We start from the raw sequence: 14820 nt of genomic DNA on the forward strand, positions 1-14820 counted from the left end.
ATGCGTTGCCAGGTGTAAGCTTGAGAAAGGTAATGTGTAGAGATGTATGCATCATGTATACAGCATGTGCGTGCTTGTGCGTGCATGTGTTTGTGTGCGGTTAGCAAGGTCCCCCAGGTTGGTGGGTCTGGGGGTGGCTGAGGGTCACGGCTCAGCGCACCCATCTGCTGCAGCTGGCCACAAGGACAGAGGGAGAGGAAGAGAGTGATGATCAGGCTATTAGCGGTGCATGCTGCCCGAGGTGGCTGGTTGAACACAACAGCTGGTGTCACAAACTGAACCAGTCTAGCAGATATAATTAAATCTTCTCCATCACTCCTTCCCCCATATTTCTTTCCCACAGATACCTCACGCACACTGCGTATTTCCAACTTTATTGCTAAATAAGTCTTTAAATAAGTCTCCCTTCTTTATGTTCTGACTCTCACATTTTGTGAGACTGTGTCCGTATCTTTACTTATCCTCTTTTTATCCTTTTTTGTCATTCTGCATCATTGTGTAAATTCCCTTTGCACAGACTTAGTGAGAAGATTGAAACCACTCTCTTGTGTGTCTGCTGTGAAGCCACATCCATCAGTATGTTATCTTAGCTTAGCATAAGGCTACCTCTGGTTGCCTGGCAAGCTCACAACATTGTTTGTTTACAATATCTTACAACGGACAAACCCTGCATCATGTAGCTTACATACAATTTAATTTTCTTTTTTTCATGATGTTATTTGAAACTATACATGTCATTCACCTGAAGTTCATGTTTGATGTTATATATTGTTATTAACACCACTTTGACAAACTTTTGGTTGGAGACCTAATGTACATAACTGAGGGACCATACACTAAAGAAAATGACAGCTTGAGTTTCAGTGGTATGTTTAATCCAACTGTCAGTGAGATGTCACTGTTGTTAGCAAAGCACACACAGAAGCCTATATAAAATAAGCACAGCAGAAATACCAGATAGGTCGAATCACCGTATTTAACGAGATATCTTTAAATGTTAAAGTTGCAGCAGAAAATGACAATAGAAATACACAAGTCAGTTGAAAACCAACTGCCAGTTGTCTACCTGGATGATCTGGGTTTTTTTTTTTTTTAATCTTTGGACTACAGTAGCCAGACTCCTCCTGTTTCCAGTCCTTTCGTTATGCTAAGCTAACTGGCTGCAGGCTTTACCATAGAGACACGCGAGTGTTATCAATCTTCTCCCCTACCACTTAGAAAGAATGTTAAATTGTGCATTTCCCAAAATAAGGAAAATTCCTTGAAGATCTCCCTAAGCACCACCTTCTTTCTCCATGTCTGTCTCTGTCTCTTCTCCAGGGTTGGCTATGTGAGCTGCTTCGGTGGAAGGAGAACCCCAGCCCAGAAAACCGCACTCTGTGGGAGAACCTGTGCACCATTCGGAGGTTTTTGACCTTGCCACAGGCAGACAGAGACCTGGCGTATGAAGAGGAGTCTAGGCACCATCACACCGAAAGGCTGCACACTGTCCTTCACCTGCCACAGGACACACAGGTGAGTACCAGACATGAAACGGTTTACAGCTGGGTTTAACATGCACCTCTTATCTCCAGAGAGACACAGACAGGTTAACTGTTGTCCCCTGTGCAAGGCTAAGCTAGAAATCTTGTCTGTATCCTTATGCTGAACAGACAGTCATGACAGAGGTTTCAATCCTCTCTTCCAAATCTCCCCCAGAAAGCCAATAATTTGCCAAAATGTCAAACTATTCCTTTAAACATATCTGCTTCTTTTGAGCATGATCCTAACATATAAGACATGTCAGGTAAAAATGTGATCCACAACATAGAGCATTATTCATCGCATAGAAACATAAGCATATACAGCACATGTATAGACTTATTCAACCACGTGTCATGACTGAATACATTTTATCAGTCAAGAAAAGATAAAGTTGTATTCACCCTCAGAGTCCACACATGCCATCATTATTGCTTATATGTGTGTGTGTGTGTGTGTGCGCGTGCGTGCTCCCGTGGTGCAAAGAGTAAACATTGTTGCTGGGTGGTGTGGTTCTGGAGGAAATGCCACATTAGATCTTGAGGCGGAAAGCAGGCTGATGGAGGGCTGAGGGAGATCGATGCAGGAAACACACTGACGTGTTGGCCTCTGTCATTACTGCAAACCTTCCCACACATACACAAACGTGCACACACACACACACACACGTCTGTACACAGGTCCATCTTTACTGGTTACTTAAGGCACTGTTTGCCTAAAATCTAGTCATCAGCAATTAAAATATGTTCATTTGAACTGAGGTCAGGAGACTAACTTGAGAATGATCAAGTCAGTTTGGCTTTGAAAAAGTTCCAGGATAAAAGTTGGAAAATATCACATGATCTTTATCAGCAAATGAAGGAATTATAGATGTTCAAATGTCAATGTTTCTGAGCACTTCAAGCAATGTTCACCCATGCTGCCATAAAAGTTAGAAAGGCTTTCAAAGTTCATTCATTCAACAGCTGACAAAACAATCACACCTGAAGTTAGATTTAGTTGCTGTTCTTGAGCTTTCAAATATCAAATGACCCTCATCAGTAGATGAACTCTGAAGCTAACATGGAGAAGAACTTCTTAAATGGCTCAGAAAAGAGGAAATCTATAATTCCATGATAGCTTGCAAATTTTATCTGCCAGTGAACACACAGTATGATGTAAAAGAAAGCTTTAGAATAGCAACTAAATTGGCCTTGAGTTGAGATAGTCCCACTGATCTCATACTTGCAGTGTCATTTTTAAGGAACTTCATATAATCAGTGAAGTAACAGTCTAGCACATAAGCCTTTAAAACAATGAAGATTAACAAACGAGATGTAACATTTTAGGATGTTTTAGGAAGTGGTTAGCGCTGCCACCTCACAGCAAAGAGGATTCTGGGTTTGAGTCTGGGTCTGGGCCCTTCTGTGCAGAGTCTGTATGTTGCCCCTGTGCCGAGTACTCCAGTTTCCTCCCACAATCCCAGAAACATGCACATTAGGTTAACTGGCTATCTACACTGTCCCTTGGTGTGAGAGTGTGCGATTGTCTTTGTGTGATCTTTGTGTGTCAGCCCTTGCGATTGACTAGAACCAGTTGAGGATGTATCCCGTCTCTCGACCCTGCACAGATAAGCAGTGTAGAAAATGGATGGATGGATGAATATAATATTTTATTGGTGAGCTTTAGAGGTGTCAGTAGTTGAAGGTATCAAGTGAGTGTTGAACATTGCCAGGCTAGCTGTTTCCCTGTGTTTTCTGTCTTTAAAAGCTAAGATGTTTACTGGCTCCAGCTATATTTAGAACTAACAGATTTGAGAGAGTTATTGAACTTGTCATCATTGGCAAGAAGTGTGTGAAAAAGTAAATAAAGCAAAAGTGTTGAACTAAATCCAACCCAATCCTGCCAATCAAAACTAAATCCTTTAAATCCAATGTGTTGGAATCCAGTGCATCAACAACAGGAAGTTGTGGCACGCTTGTACACTGTAAAAAGATTAAAGGTCAGCAATACAAACTGAATTTACTGCTTCATACAGTTCAGTAGTGCCCAGGTCCTCCGGGTGAGAGATAATCTGTCTAACCACCAGCCCACCCTGCTCCTCACTGCAAAGCTATTATATACCACATATAGCATATACCATATGCCATAAATCAGAAACAGGCAAAAGCTAAAACTTCCCATTTAGCATCTCGACATGAATCCTATGGGTTGTGTTGGGGCTCCACCCACCTCCACTTCGCCACCAAGCAATTTTTCTCTCTTCTCATTCAGACCTCTGTATTAAAGGCTGATGGGAAGACTGGCAGGAAGCTGTGGTGGCACCATTAACACATTCCTCTGCTCCTCTCACACTCTCAGCACAGACTAAAAATAAGTTTACCCTCATAACGCCCATTTTGCAACCCATCCACCACCAACCCCCACCCACCTCCAGAGACAGAGAGAGATGAACTGTGGTGAAATGAGGTGTGTGAGTGTATAAGTATGTGTATGTTCATGTCGTTGTCTTCAGACCCCCCTCCGTCCCAGATGAAGTCCCCACCAACCCCAGGCTCCAGCCAGCCTGCCACCACAGACCACACATGTGTCCCATCTGCCACACATGCACATATACAGAATCTCACACTGATAGTTGGTAATGTGAGCAGCCTTTTGTGTTGTGGACAACAAGAGGGTCTCTATAACTGTAACAACCACACAATACACATTAAATATGAATGTGGTGCTGAGGCATAGCTGTACAGTTACTACACACACCAGTGATGTGTGTGTGTGTTTGTGTGGACTGGCCTATATGTACAGTAGCGTGAGCCATTTCTGCGTGTTGGGGGTTTTGGGAGATCCTCTGATTCTGTGGTCTGTTAGGTCTGCAGGTGCTGTGTGTGTGTGTGTGTGTCTGCATGTCAGTAACCTCAGCAGCATCACATTTCTTCATGAGTGACACGGTCCTGGTGCTCGCTCCATAGCTCTTATTCATAGGGCTTTAGCAGTTAAGTGCGTCCCACAGCTAATTTGGCAGAGTCTACCAATATAAATAATTTCTTTATTGTTTTTGCTAAATTGATTTCTGCTGCAAACCTAGGTGTGTGTGTGTGTGTGAGTGTGACCACTTACTGTGGCTGAGACCCCAGGAGTGGTGGACTAGAACAAGATGTAACAACCACTACGCCCCTCCTCCTATCTCTTTGTGTCTCACTTTAATCCAGAGGTACTTTTCTGGCATCTCATAGAAGGGTGCTTATTGCCAAAGCTGAAACAACTCTTGTCAGTGAAAAATTGTGAATAATGAGAGGTGCCTGGAAAGTGCCCATGTATTTTATACTCCACACCCCACAGAGTCTCTGTTAAAAATGTAAATTCTCCAAGGCTGTGCCAAGAAAACCCTGTTGACATAACTGGGTATTACTTTCTCAAAGTCTGGAAAGGTTCCACCAGGCCATTGAAGTAGTGCTTCTTATGATCGGTAAACTGATAGAATCAGTGGAGAGCCAGTTCAAGAGATCAGATGATTTTCCTTAGACCTGACCTCTTGGATACCTTTAAAAATCCCAGTGTATGAATTCAAACATTTATTTACAGAAGGCATTTTGTCACATCGCAGTAGGCAAATTTCAGATGTGAATAATAGCAGTGATGGATAAATTACAATTTGTTGCTTCAGTTTCATGGTCCTGATATTGTTCATGCTGGATCACTGCCACACATTGCATGGCTAACTGGAGCACAACAATAATTGCAGTTTATTGTGAAGGTTGCTATTGTGATTTGGTGTTTCAGTCCTCAAGTCCTTCTGTCTGTGTGTGTCCTTAGCAACACACTATAATATACAAATTTGTACTGCAAGGGGAAAATATGAGGCATTTTGGACAAAAGTGTCCATAGGATTAATGTAATGTAATGAGTTCCACACTTGCACCCAGAGTCAGAACTGCTATATATACGTATTAAATGCAAATCGACTATTAACTAAAGGAAGCTATCATCTTAAAGAGTTTATTTTTCTTCTTGTCAACATATCCTCTCAAAAGACCAAATCCAGTACTGTATTGATCCTTTTACAAGTATTGCGTGCTTATCCACAGCCTGATTTATCTTGTTTTTGTGCCACAGAGCTCCAGTGTTGTTCAAAAACTAATAAAAATACATCAGTGAGACACATTGTTGCACAAGGTGACACTTAACTTCACTACCACAAACATGGACACTGTAGGTCAATTCCACACAGGCTGCTCACTTAAATACTAGAACACCCAATATGTATAAATCTGTCTCACACACCTGTTTGAGTAACATTTGTTCAAGATTATAGACGCAGCTGTTTTGGAAAGTTTTAGACTTAAATTTTATGTTTGTAAAACATTTTCAAACATTTACGTCTTTAGTTTGAATCAATTGTGACTGAGTGCCACAGACAGGTTAGGAAAATCAGAAATTATTGAGGTTGACGAGCACACTGTTTGTTTTGGTCTTTTTGAAAGGTCATAAACATGGATGTAGGCGCTATCATGTCACCTATAGGTTTCTGAAGAGCTATTATGGAGCTCAGTGTGGTGCCATTACCATCCTCACAGTGCTGGACTCCACCTAACTACCAGTTAGTCCAAAAATGGTCAAAGAAGTGGAACACAGAATTCTTGGACAGTTTTTTGGTACAATTGACCACTCAGCAAACCATATTTTTAGTTCAATATTTGCATGGAAAATTCTGTAAGAGACACAAAAGGTCAAGTTAGGTGATGTGTAGCAGAAAGCTAGCATAGTTATTTAAAGCGGTCACTAAATTATGCAGAACTTTTAAGCCTTGATATAATTTAAACAAGTGAGTTTTATAAAAATTCACCCCCTGTGCAGTTGTCATGAACAAAGACACTAGTTATAAAGACCAAAACCGTTTTTTAAACATTTGTAAACACATCTATTTATGCTGTATAGTCTTATGGACATTGACTTGCCCTTGGAGCCAGCCTCAAGTGGCCGTTTGAGGAACTGCAGTTTTTGGCACTTCATTTTTCAGCCCTGGAGGTTGCCACTTGATCATACCACATGAAATGTTTTTCATTTTTAAGGTTACTCTTCTCTGTCATGATGAAATGCATTGCTAGTGTTCCTCCCAATATGTGATTGTTTTTTTATATTCTGGGAAAACTTAAAACTTTCGTTTGTACATTTTTAGAGGAAGTAGCTGCCTTTTTCTCTCTCTGTAACTCTCTCCAGTCTTGCGTCCCGGTGGCCTCTTATTCACTGTTGCAAGGCGGGGTTTGGGCTTTTTGGCAAACCACAATTAAGTTAATTGTTTAATTGCTGATAAATGGAATGAATACCACACGCAGTCTGAATGAAAAAAATATGCAACAACAACAAGTTCATGCATGCATGTGCACAAATATGACCACATAGACAAATACACACACACACACACACACACACACTCTAGCCTCAGTAACGTTACGTGTATACAGTTTTTCATCAAAGAAGCATTATTTTACAAAAAAGGAAATGTGCAATGACTCATCTACTCCGGTCCTTCTGAATCGTAACCACTCACACACAGAGACTTAGTCAGATACACAGATACACAAGTGAGAGAAAGACACAGACTAACAGAAAGATGTAGACAGAAAGAAAATAAAAAACTGACTGATTAACAGGATAGGTGAAGTCATGCACAAAACTAACAGAAGTGGTTTTTTTTTTCTTCATTACATATTTATCTCCATGTTAATGGTTTCTCTGGTGGTCCCACACTGCCCCACTCCTCCTCCCCCATCCGAAGAGAGAGAGAGAGAGAGAGAGGAAGAGAGAGAGAGGGAGAGAGAGAGAGAGAGTTAAAGGCCCTGGAGGACCAGAGCTCATTAAGGAGAAGATGAATATTTCATGTTCTATAATTCTTTCATAGTTCTGTGCCGTAATTTGCCTTGATTTACGTTTAAAAGAAAACTTTTTCATTTTACTGCAGTACATGCACAGGACTGCCAGAGAGAGAGAGAGACAGACAGAGAGAGGGCTGGGGTAGGGGTGAGGGTGAGGGGAGAGAGAGAAGGTTCTCAGGAATATTGAATCATGCCATGAGAAGAGCCGGTCTGGCTGCAGGGCTCCTGTGCTTGCGGTTTTGGGAGAGCAGGGCTGTATTGTGTTGCTCTGAAGTGACATGTAGTCTCTTCCAAAGTGTAATGGTCAGAGATGGGAGGAGTAACAGGCAGGGAGGGAGGGAATGGTGAAGGTGAAAAGGGCTAAATATACTGTAAGCTTCTATTGACATAAGACAGGATTAGCTTTAGAATGGAAATGTCAAATGCATTCTTATCTTAAATATGATGCTAGGGATCAATATTTTCTCCTCACAGTGATGATAATGAATTGCTGATCAGTGAATCTTTACAGTATATCCACATCAATGGATCATTACACCCCCAAACCAAACAGGAGGGCACTGAAAAACAATGCAGTCCTTCTGATGGGTTCCAAGGATCAGAAAATGGTCCTATGGGTCATTTTGGAAGGCAGTGACTGACATTTGTGACTGACATGTGTGACAGCCTTTCTACTTAATCTGCCTGGTGTTTAAGGCTCCTCTGCCTGAGATATGACTAAAGTTTGAATCACATTTACAGAAAGTAGGAGATCAATTCAATGATTATCACTTGGTTTTGAGGTTCTCACACACCCATGATATTTGCTGAAAGAAGACGCTCATTACAACAAGTCATCTTGCAGTGTTGGGTACTTTCTTCAAGCAAGGAAATGTCGAAAAAGTGCATTGCTAATTGTGCACCAGTATTGAGATATTTGTACCATTATCATTGCATATTTTTGAAATCTTATTTATTTCTCATAAAATATAAATGGGAAATAATGCATTTTATCATAACTAAAGATTGTTTTGACTGGAATAGGAAACTTTGGTCTACTGATTTACAGACTGTAACAGACAGACAGTAGAGGTTGAAGAACACAAGGCAAGTTAACACAGGAGGTGGAAGGAGCTTCGGTCAGGGATTTAAGGTGTAAAAAGCGTGAAGTGACAATGGGAGGGACAACTGTGAGAAAGAGTGAGGGAAGAATTGGATGGAGGAGGTGGAGGACATAGTGAGATGGGGGTGGGGGTTCCTGGCATCCACCAGTTCAGGGCTGATGAGGATGTGGAGTCATGTGGGCTTGGCAGAGGCCCACTTCATTAGTGTCCTGATGCATTAGAACTGAGGGGAGAGGGAGGAGGAGGAAAGAGTGAGAGTATAGTAGAATGGTGGAAGAGGAGGAAAAGACACCAAAGGAAGAAAAACATTAGGTGTGAAAGAACAGTGTGAGCATAGAGGAAAGAGGATGACCAGCTGAAGAAAAAGAGAGACAAGGAGTCTTTGGCGGTAAAGCCAACCGACCCCGTTTGGGTCTGCTCTCTGACATCATCATTAGAGCATGAGGGAGACCAGGCCCTGCCACTGGTGCATGCATGTGTGTGTGGTGGCTGATCCAAGAGTCCTTGCTGTCAGCCCAAATAAGCGTAGAAATGATGAAGGTATGTGAATGGGGGGGGGGGGTGGTGGTGAGGGGTAGGTTTTGCAATCCTCTCCATGATTTGCCCTCAATTTAGTTATTAAGTGTCTCAGTTTGTGTGGGGATGTTTGTGGTTGTGTGGTCCTCATTAGGGTAGGGGTAGATATCTTTTTTTCTGTCCTATGTCTTTCTTTGTTGTTGGCTTTCCAGCATTCTTACAGTCTTTTCTCAATATTTAAAATTGTCACTTTGCGTGAAAGAAACAGAAGACTGGGGGAGGGAGGAAAAACCTCCCCAATTCCTGTAAATTGGTCACCCGCCGCCCCCCCCCCCCCCCCCCCCCCCAACAAAAAAGCCCCTGCGAATGAAATCGGAGAAATTTCATGGTCTGGCCTGCCCTCAATATTATTTAAGTAATACCCTGTTATTATTGAAGAGAGGGAGAGAAAAGCGAATGACTATTATCTTTATGTGGGTCCTTTAATTTTAATGCACCACAGATTTATAGCTGGGCATTCCAGTGGGAGGCCCCTCCCTGCTCTTAAAGCAAACGGGCGGGACATGACCACAACGCTCTCACAACAACCACTACCTTCTGACAAACAACCAAAGTCCCCACTTTCCCTCCCAACACTTCATCCTGCCCTGGTCCTGACAGCCAGAGGGTCCAGACCCTCTCTGTCAGTGAGAGCTCCACCTAGCAGAATAACAAGCACATTCTACACCTACCTCAATGTCTCTTTTATAATCTTTATTTTTTTCCTTTTCCTTCTCTTTGCACCTGCCTAGGCCTTCCTATATGTACAATTTAAAATAGTCACTGAAAGACTGCTAAACATTGATCTTACTGTTACAACCTGGAGTTCATGAAAATCCTCATCATCAGTAGGTTATTCTTGTCTAGTGCATATTTGTACTTCCCTATCAGCAGAATCAATAATTAATATGCCGTATACATCAATGATTTATTGTTTAGCCAGAGATTATCGTTAGACTGAAGCTCTGAATCGGTCCAAATTTGGTTATCACAAGTCTAACCAAACAAAAAGAACTGGTGGAGTTCCCCATAGGTTGATTCTTGAGCCTTTTCTGTTCATCTATCAAGTGACAGTAGTCCTATAGCATTTCCAAGCAAACAGCTGAGTAACTTTGTTGTGATCTGGTGTGCCTAAATTTCTTATAGTTAAAAGAAAACCAAAGTAATTATTTTAGTGTTTTTTGGATGTTGTCAATGGCTACTAGGGTGTAAAACTGACTTTGATATTTTATTACTTGTTAAGAAAGCACTGAATCAATCCGATCTGCCTTCATAAACATTATTTGTTTATTATTTTGCACTGCCTTTTGTTTCTATGTACGAAATAGCTGGGGTAAACTTCTATATAGTTTAAAATTAAGGCTAAACATTGTTTTGAATTTGTGGTTATTTTAATTTATTTATTTTACTGCATTTTCTGTTTCAAATTTCTATTGCCTTGTACGTGTTGTTTTAGTACATTTTATGCCCTATGTGAAACATTTCAAATTACCCTTTTCTTGAAAGGTGCATTTACAAATACACTTGTTTTACTCTTTTGCAACTGTGTTAATTTAATAGATTCATATGAGCAGTTTTATTCACTCTGGCAACTTTTCACTTACTTACTTACTACATACTTTTACATTTTTCCTCTGTTCCATTGTTAAACTAGAACCACAGCAGCTTCACTGAAGCTGAGCGGGGTCCTGCTCAAGGTTTCTTCCTGTTAAAAGGGAATTTTTCCTTGTCACTGTCTGCTTGCTTGAGGGTTCAAGCTCTGGGTTTCTGTAAAGCACCTAGAGACAATTTTGATTGTATAAGGTGCTATATAAATAAATTGAACTGAACTGAATTGAACTGAACTAGTTTAAGTGCTAATACAAAAGTCTGTCCTCTCTCCCTCTACACTCTGTCCCTCTGAGGTTATGAATGGGCTGGTTAAATAGTGATGAAGTGTCATAAGTTTGTAAATAAGAGACTTCCTGGCAGATAAGTAGTTGGCGTTTTACTAGAGCTAATCTTACACGCATTAGGTCAAAGGTATACTGGACACAAAACAGTTTGAATGCCAGCCTTGGAGCTGGTTAATAGGCTGTGACACTGAGCTGTGAAACACTTGTTCTCACCCTCTGTTCACCCTGCAGCCCTGGCTACTGTGTGCTTGAGGGGGAATAGGTTACTGGTTGTTTTGTAAGATGTGTTGCATCATACAGAGTTACTGGCAGATTACAGGCTACATTATTTTATTTACTGATGTAAATAAAATAATGTAGCCTGTAAGAAGTAATAGAGCCTGTTTGATACATAATGACATAAATGCTGACACAACACAAATGCACCCACATGTTCCAAGTACACTGCATCTAGATGAATACACAAATACACAAATATAATGTATTTGTTGCAAAATAAATTAAGTGTTGTGGTTGTTAAATTAATTCCTTGCTACAGTCTTGATCAGGGGTCACTGTGCCCCATTAATCAGCTCTATTGTCTTTCTCGTCAGGCACTTCACAGGCCACCCCCGGCCCCAATGAAGGAGCACCGCCTGTCTCCGATGCGAGAAGAACCTCTATCTGCCCAGGTGAGCGAGGAGGGGTCACAGAATGTGGGAGCAGGAGCTGCAGCTGGATGTCCACCTGGCACTGTTGGCGGTGGTGGGAGCAACAAGAAGCCACGATCACGCACTAAGGTACAGAATGTTATTGTTACTTTCAGGACCATCATGAGGTGACCGTTACACATACTGACGTGTTGTTCTGTTGGTTTTAATTTTCATTCATGTAATCATTCTGAATCCTGGCTTTGTGCATTTTAGATTTCTCTGGAGGCCCTGGGTATCCTGCAGAGCTTCATCCAGGATGTTGGACTGTACCCAGACCAGGAGGCCATCCACACCTTGTCAGCACAGCTTGACTTGCCCAAACACACCATCATCAAGTTCTTCCAGAACCAGCGTTACCACGTCAAGCACCATGGTCGTCTCAAGGAGCTTGGCGAGGGGGCTGCCGCCAGTGGAGGCGTGGATGTCAGTGAATACAGAGAAGAGGAGCTGCTTTCAGGATCAGAGGACCCAGAGTCGAGTGAGGATGGAGCTGAGGAGATCTTTCAGTCCACAGAGGGGAGTGGTGGGAGCACAGGAGGGCTGAGCCAGCCTCCATCCTCCTCCAACTCCAACTCCAATCAGTCAGGGAACAATGTTGCTCAGGAGGAAGGCAAAGAAAAGGGGCATGGCCGGTCTGGTGGCTCTCTGGCCCCCGGTAGCTCTTCATCCAGTCCTAGAGAGCAAGCTGAATACCAGAGGTAGAGACCGACACACAGAGCGGAGAGGACAGAGAGAAAAGAAGACAGTGACAATGAAGATGAGGAACTGGTCATGAACTGATGGAGGATGACTGCATAGAAACTGTGTGAGAGGTGAATGTCTATGTAGACACAGATTAACCAAGAAAACCATTAGGCTGACATACAGGTCATCAATGAGGTGACCAGAAAGACTCCTTGTACTGACAATCTCAGACAGACATCTGTGAAAACCTGATTTGTGGAGTGACATTATGACTAGGTACTACTATTGCTGCTCATATATCCAGCCTAGAAACAGACACAAACATAAAATCTCCAAGCATAAAAAATTACCAGAAAAACCTTCTCCTAATCAGCCAACTGCCAGAATAGACACATCAAGGAGGTGGGATTTGTCCATAAATTGTTCCCGTTCCTCCTCTCTGAAGTGTGAGCATAGCCTTACAAGGCGTACTCCTTACATGCTGGGTTGAATTTGCGCCACTGAGTGACATTTATAGACTGGATCCTAGGACAATCCTATACATTCTCAGGACACACACTGATGTTGGTAGATGCTGTTGCCTGCCTGAGAGCGTGGATGAACAAGTCCCTGTGTTCATCCACAAGCTTCATTTCATGGTGGAAATGGAAATGACCACTCCAGATCCTGCCCTCACTTCACAATCACACTCAAGAAATCCAACATGGCACTTAAGACATTGATATTTTGTAGATGTGATATACTCCTGCCTCCCTTCCTTAGTCTCTCCTCTTGAGGCTCACAAAGGTTGTGAACTTCAAAAATGACTTAGAAGAGGAGACAGTTTGGCTCGGACAGCGGACTTCCAGAGGATGTGGCATGCAGGGACACCCGGGCCTATGTACCCACGACTAAGTACCCTTCCTGGCACCGCCCGTGTATGTGTGGCGAGAAAAATGTCAAGAAAGGAAGGATAGAGTGGAGATTCAGCAACCAAACAATCAGTCACTTTATGTGCGGTAGTCCACCCCTTCCACTCTTCCTCTCCTCTCTCCATCTCCCCCTTTTCCTCTCTCTCTAATTGGTGCCCACAGTCTTGTGTTTCACCACACCTACCCGCACTTAAACTTCACCAACCCTATTTATTGCTATCTTTATCCATGATTATTATTATCATTATTGTTATTATTGTTGTTATTATGGCTAGAATTGCTGTCATCACATGCTATTTTTAGGTTTTATTTCCATGGTTTTTAAATATTGGTTTTCAGAACTGGGCGGTTGTTTGGGTAACAAGAGACATTAAGAGTGTGCCCTAAAAAGAGGAAGAAAAGGAGCAGAGAGTGAAAGGAAATAAAAAGAAGCAGTTACTGAGTGTTATTGGATTTTTAAAAAAAGTCCTGTCATGTTGTATTATGGCAAGTTTTTTATAGTTCTGTTTCTCAAAAATAGTAGATAAGTTGAAAAGAGAAATAGTTAAGCGAGAAAACTGTGCTACATTGCTGCAGTTGATGACAATCTACTTTTTTGAGCCATTAAAGAAATGTGGCAGATTTGACTCTTCACTTTTGATGTCTTGTAAATACCCGCAACTGGATAAATTGTTATTGATGAACTTTTATTTCATATTTTGCTGAGTGACTTTAAATGTTTGAGCCAGTTTGGACTACCAGAAGAGTGCTGTTTTTTTTGTTGTTTTTTTTTCCTTTGGACAACTCAGTGAAATTGTTTCATTTCATTGTGCCGGGAAAATTCAATCACAAAAGTATTTAAAAATAATTCAAGCTGTTGTTTTGTTTGATGTCAGTGCAGCTGTGTACAAGTATACAGTGTGTTCAAAAGAATATCGGAGAATGGATAGTGTTTTGTATCTATCCTGATTGGCTGCTACAAGCGAATGGATGACCTGCCTTTTAATTATTACATCAATGCCAATCACTCCACACCATATTATTGTGCTTTTCTGTATGACAGAAATCAGGGTTAGACTCAAATGCAGTTCCAGTGAAATCTTAGTTCATCCAGTGTTGAAGTGAATTAAAATTGGTGAATTTAAAAAAAAAGTGTCGGTTTTTATTTCCCTAACATTATTACACTCGTAACGGATCCTCACATGTGCACTCACAGACAAAGACAGACGTATTGAAGCTGGGCCGAGTCTTCCTCCAAGCCTATCAGTTAAGCACAGGGGAACGGGCTTCGCCTGACACTGTGAAAATGCAACGGAGATGGCCCTCATTTATACGCTGTTAGTTGGAAAAAGCTCACTAAGTCTGGTGTTTTTTCTCGAGGTATAAAGCAGGTTATGGTCAACAAATCTCATGAAGAAGGCAAAACCACTAATGCCTCAGTGAACCTCTCAATACTACAATCTAGTTACCCTATTTGTGGCACTCACCCCCAAGTCGACTCATTCCTAGGGAAAAACAACATTTTTAAAAATAGATCAAGAATATTTAGTTATTATAGCTAATTAATATTAGTTAATCTCAGACTATTATTATAATGTTAGTTTGATTTTTAAAAAAGACATACCATA

At 41.5% G+C, this 14820-nt stretch overlaps 1 protein-coding gene across 2 annotated transcripts in view; it reads left to right on the top strand.

The window, feature by feature from the left end:
• The window catches only part of satb2 (SATB homeobox 2), a 45834-nt gene extending 31490 nt beyond the window's left edge, over positions 1-14344 (top strand). Inside the window, exons 12-14 of one of the 2 annotated variants that reach the window (XM_046404189.1) lie at positions 1321-1515; positions 11499-11705; positions 11832-14344. In XM_046404189.1, coding sequence (XP_046260145.1) covers positions 1321-1515; positions 11499-11705; positions 11832-12320 — 891 coding nt within the window. In that variant the 3' untranslated portion in view covers positions 12321-14344. The remainder of the gene's footprint in view (positions 1-1320; positions 1516-11498; positions 11706-11831) is intronic. The other variant, XM_046404190.1, reaches the window with a different exon arrangement.
• Positions 14345-14820: the final 476 nt, after the last annotated feature.

This window comes from Scatophagus argus, chromosome 11 (genome assembly GCF_020382885.2).
Source record: "Scatophagus argus isolate fScaArg1 chromosome 11, fScaArg1.pri, whole genome shotgun sequence".
Classification (NCBI taxonomy): domain Eukaryota; kingdom Metazoa; phylum Chordata; class Actinopteri; family Scatophagidae; genus Scatophagus; species Scatophagus argus.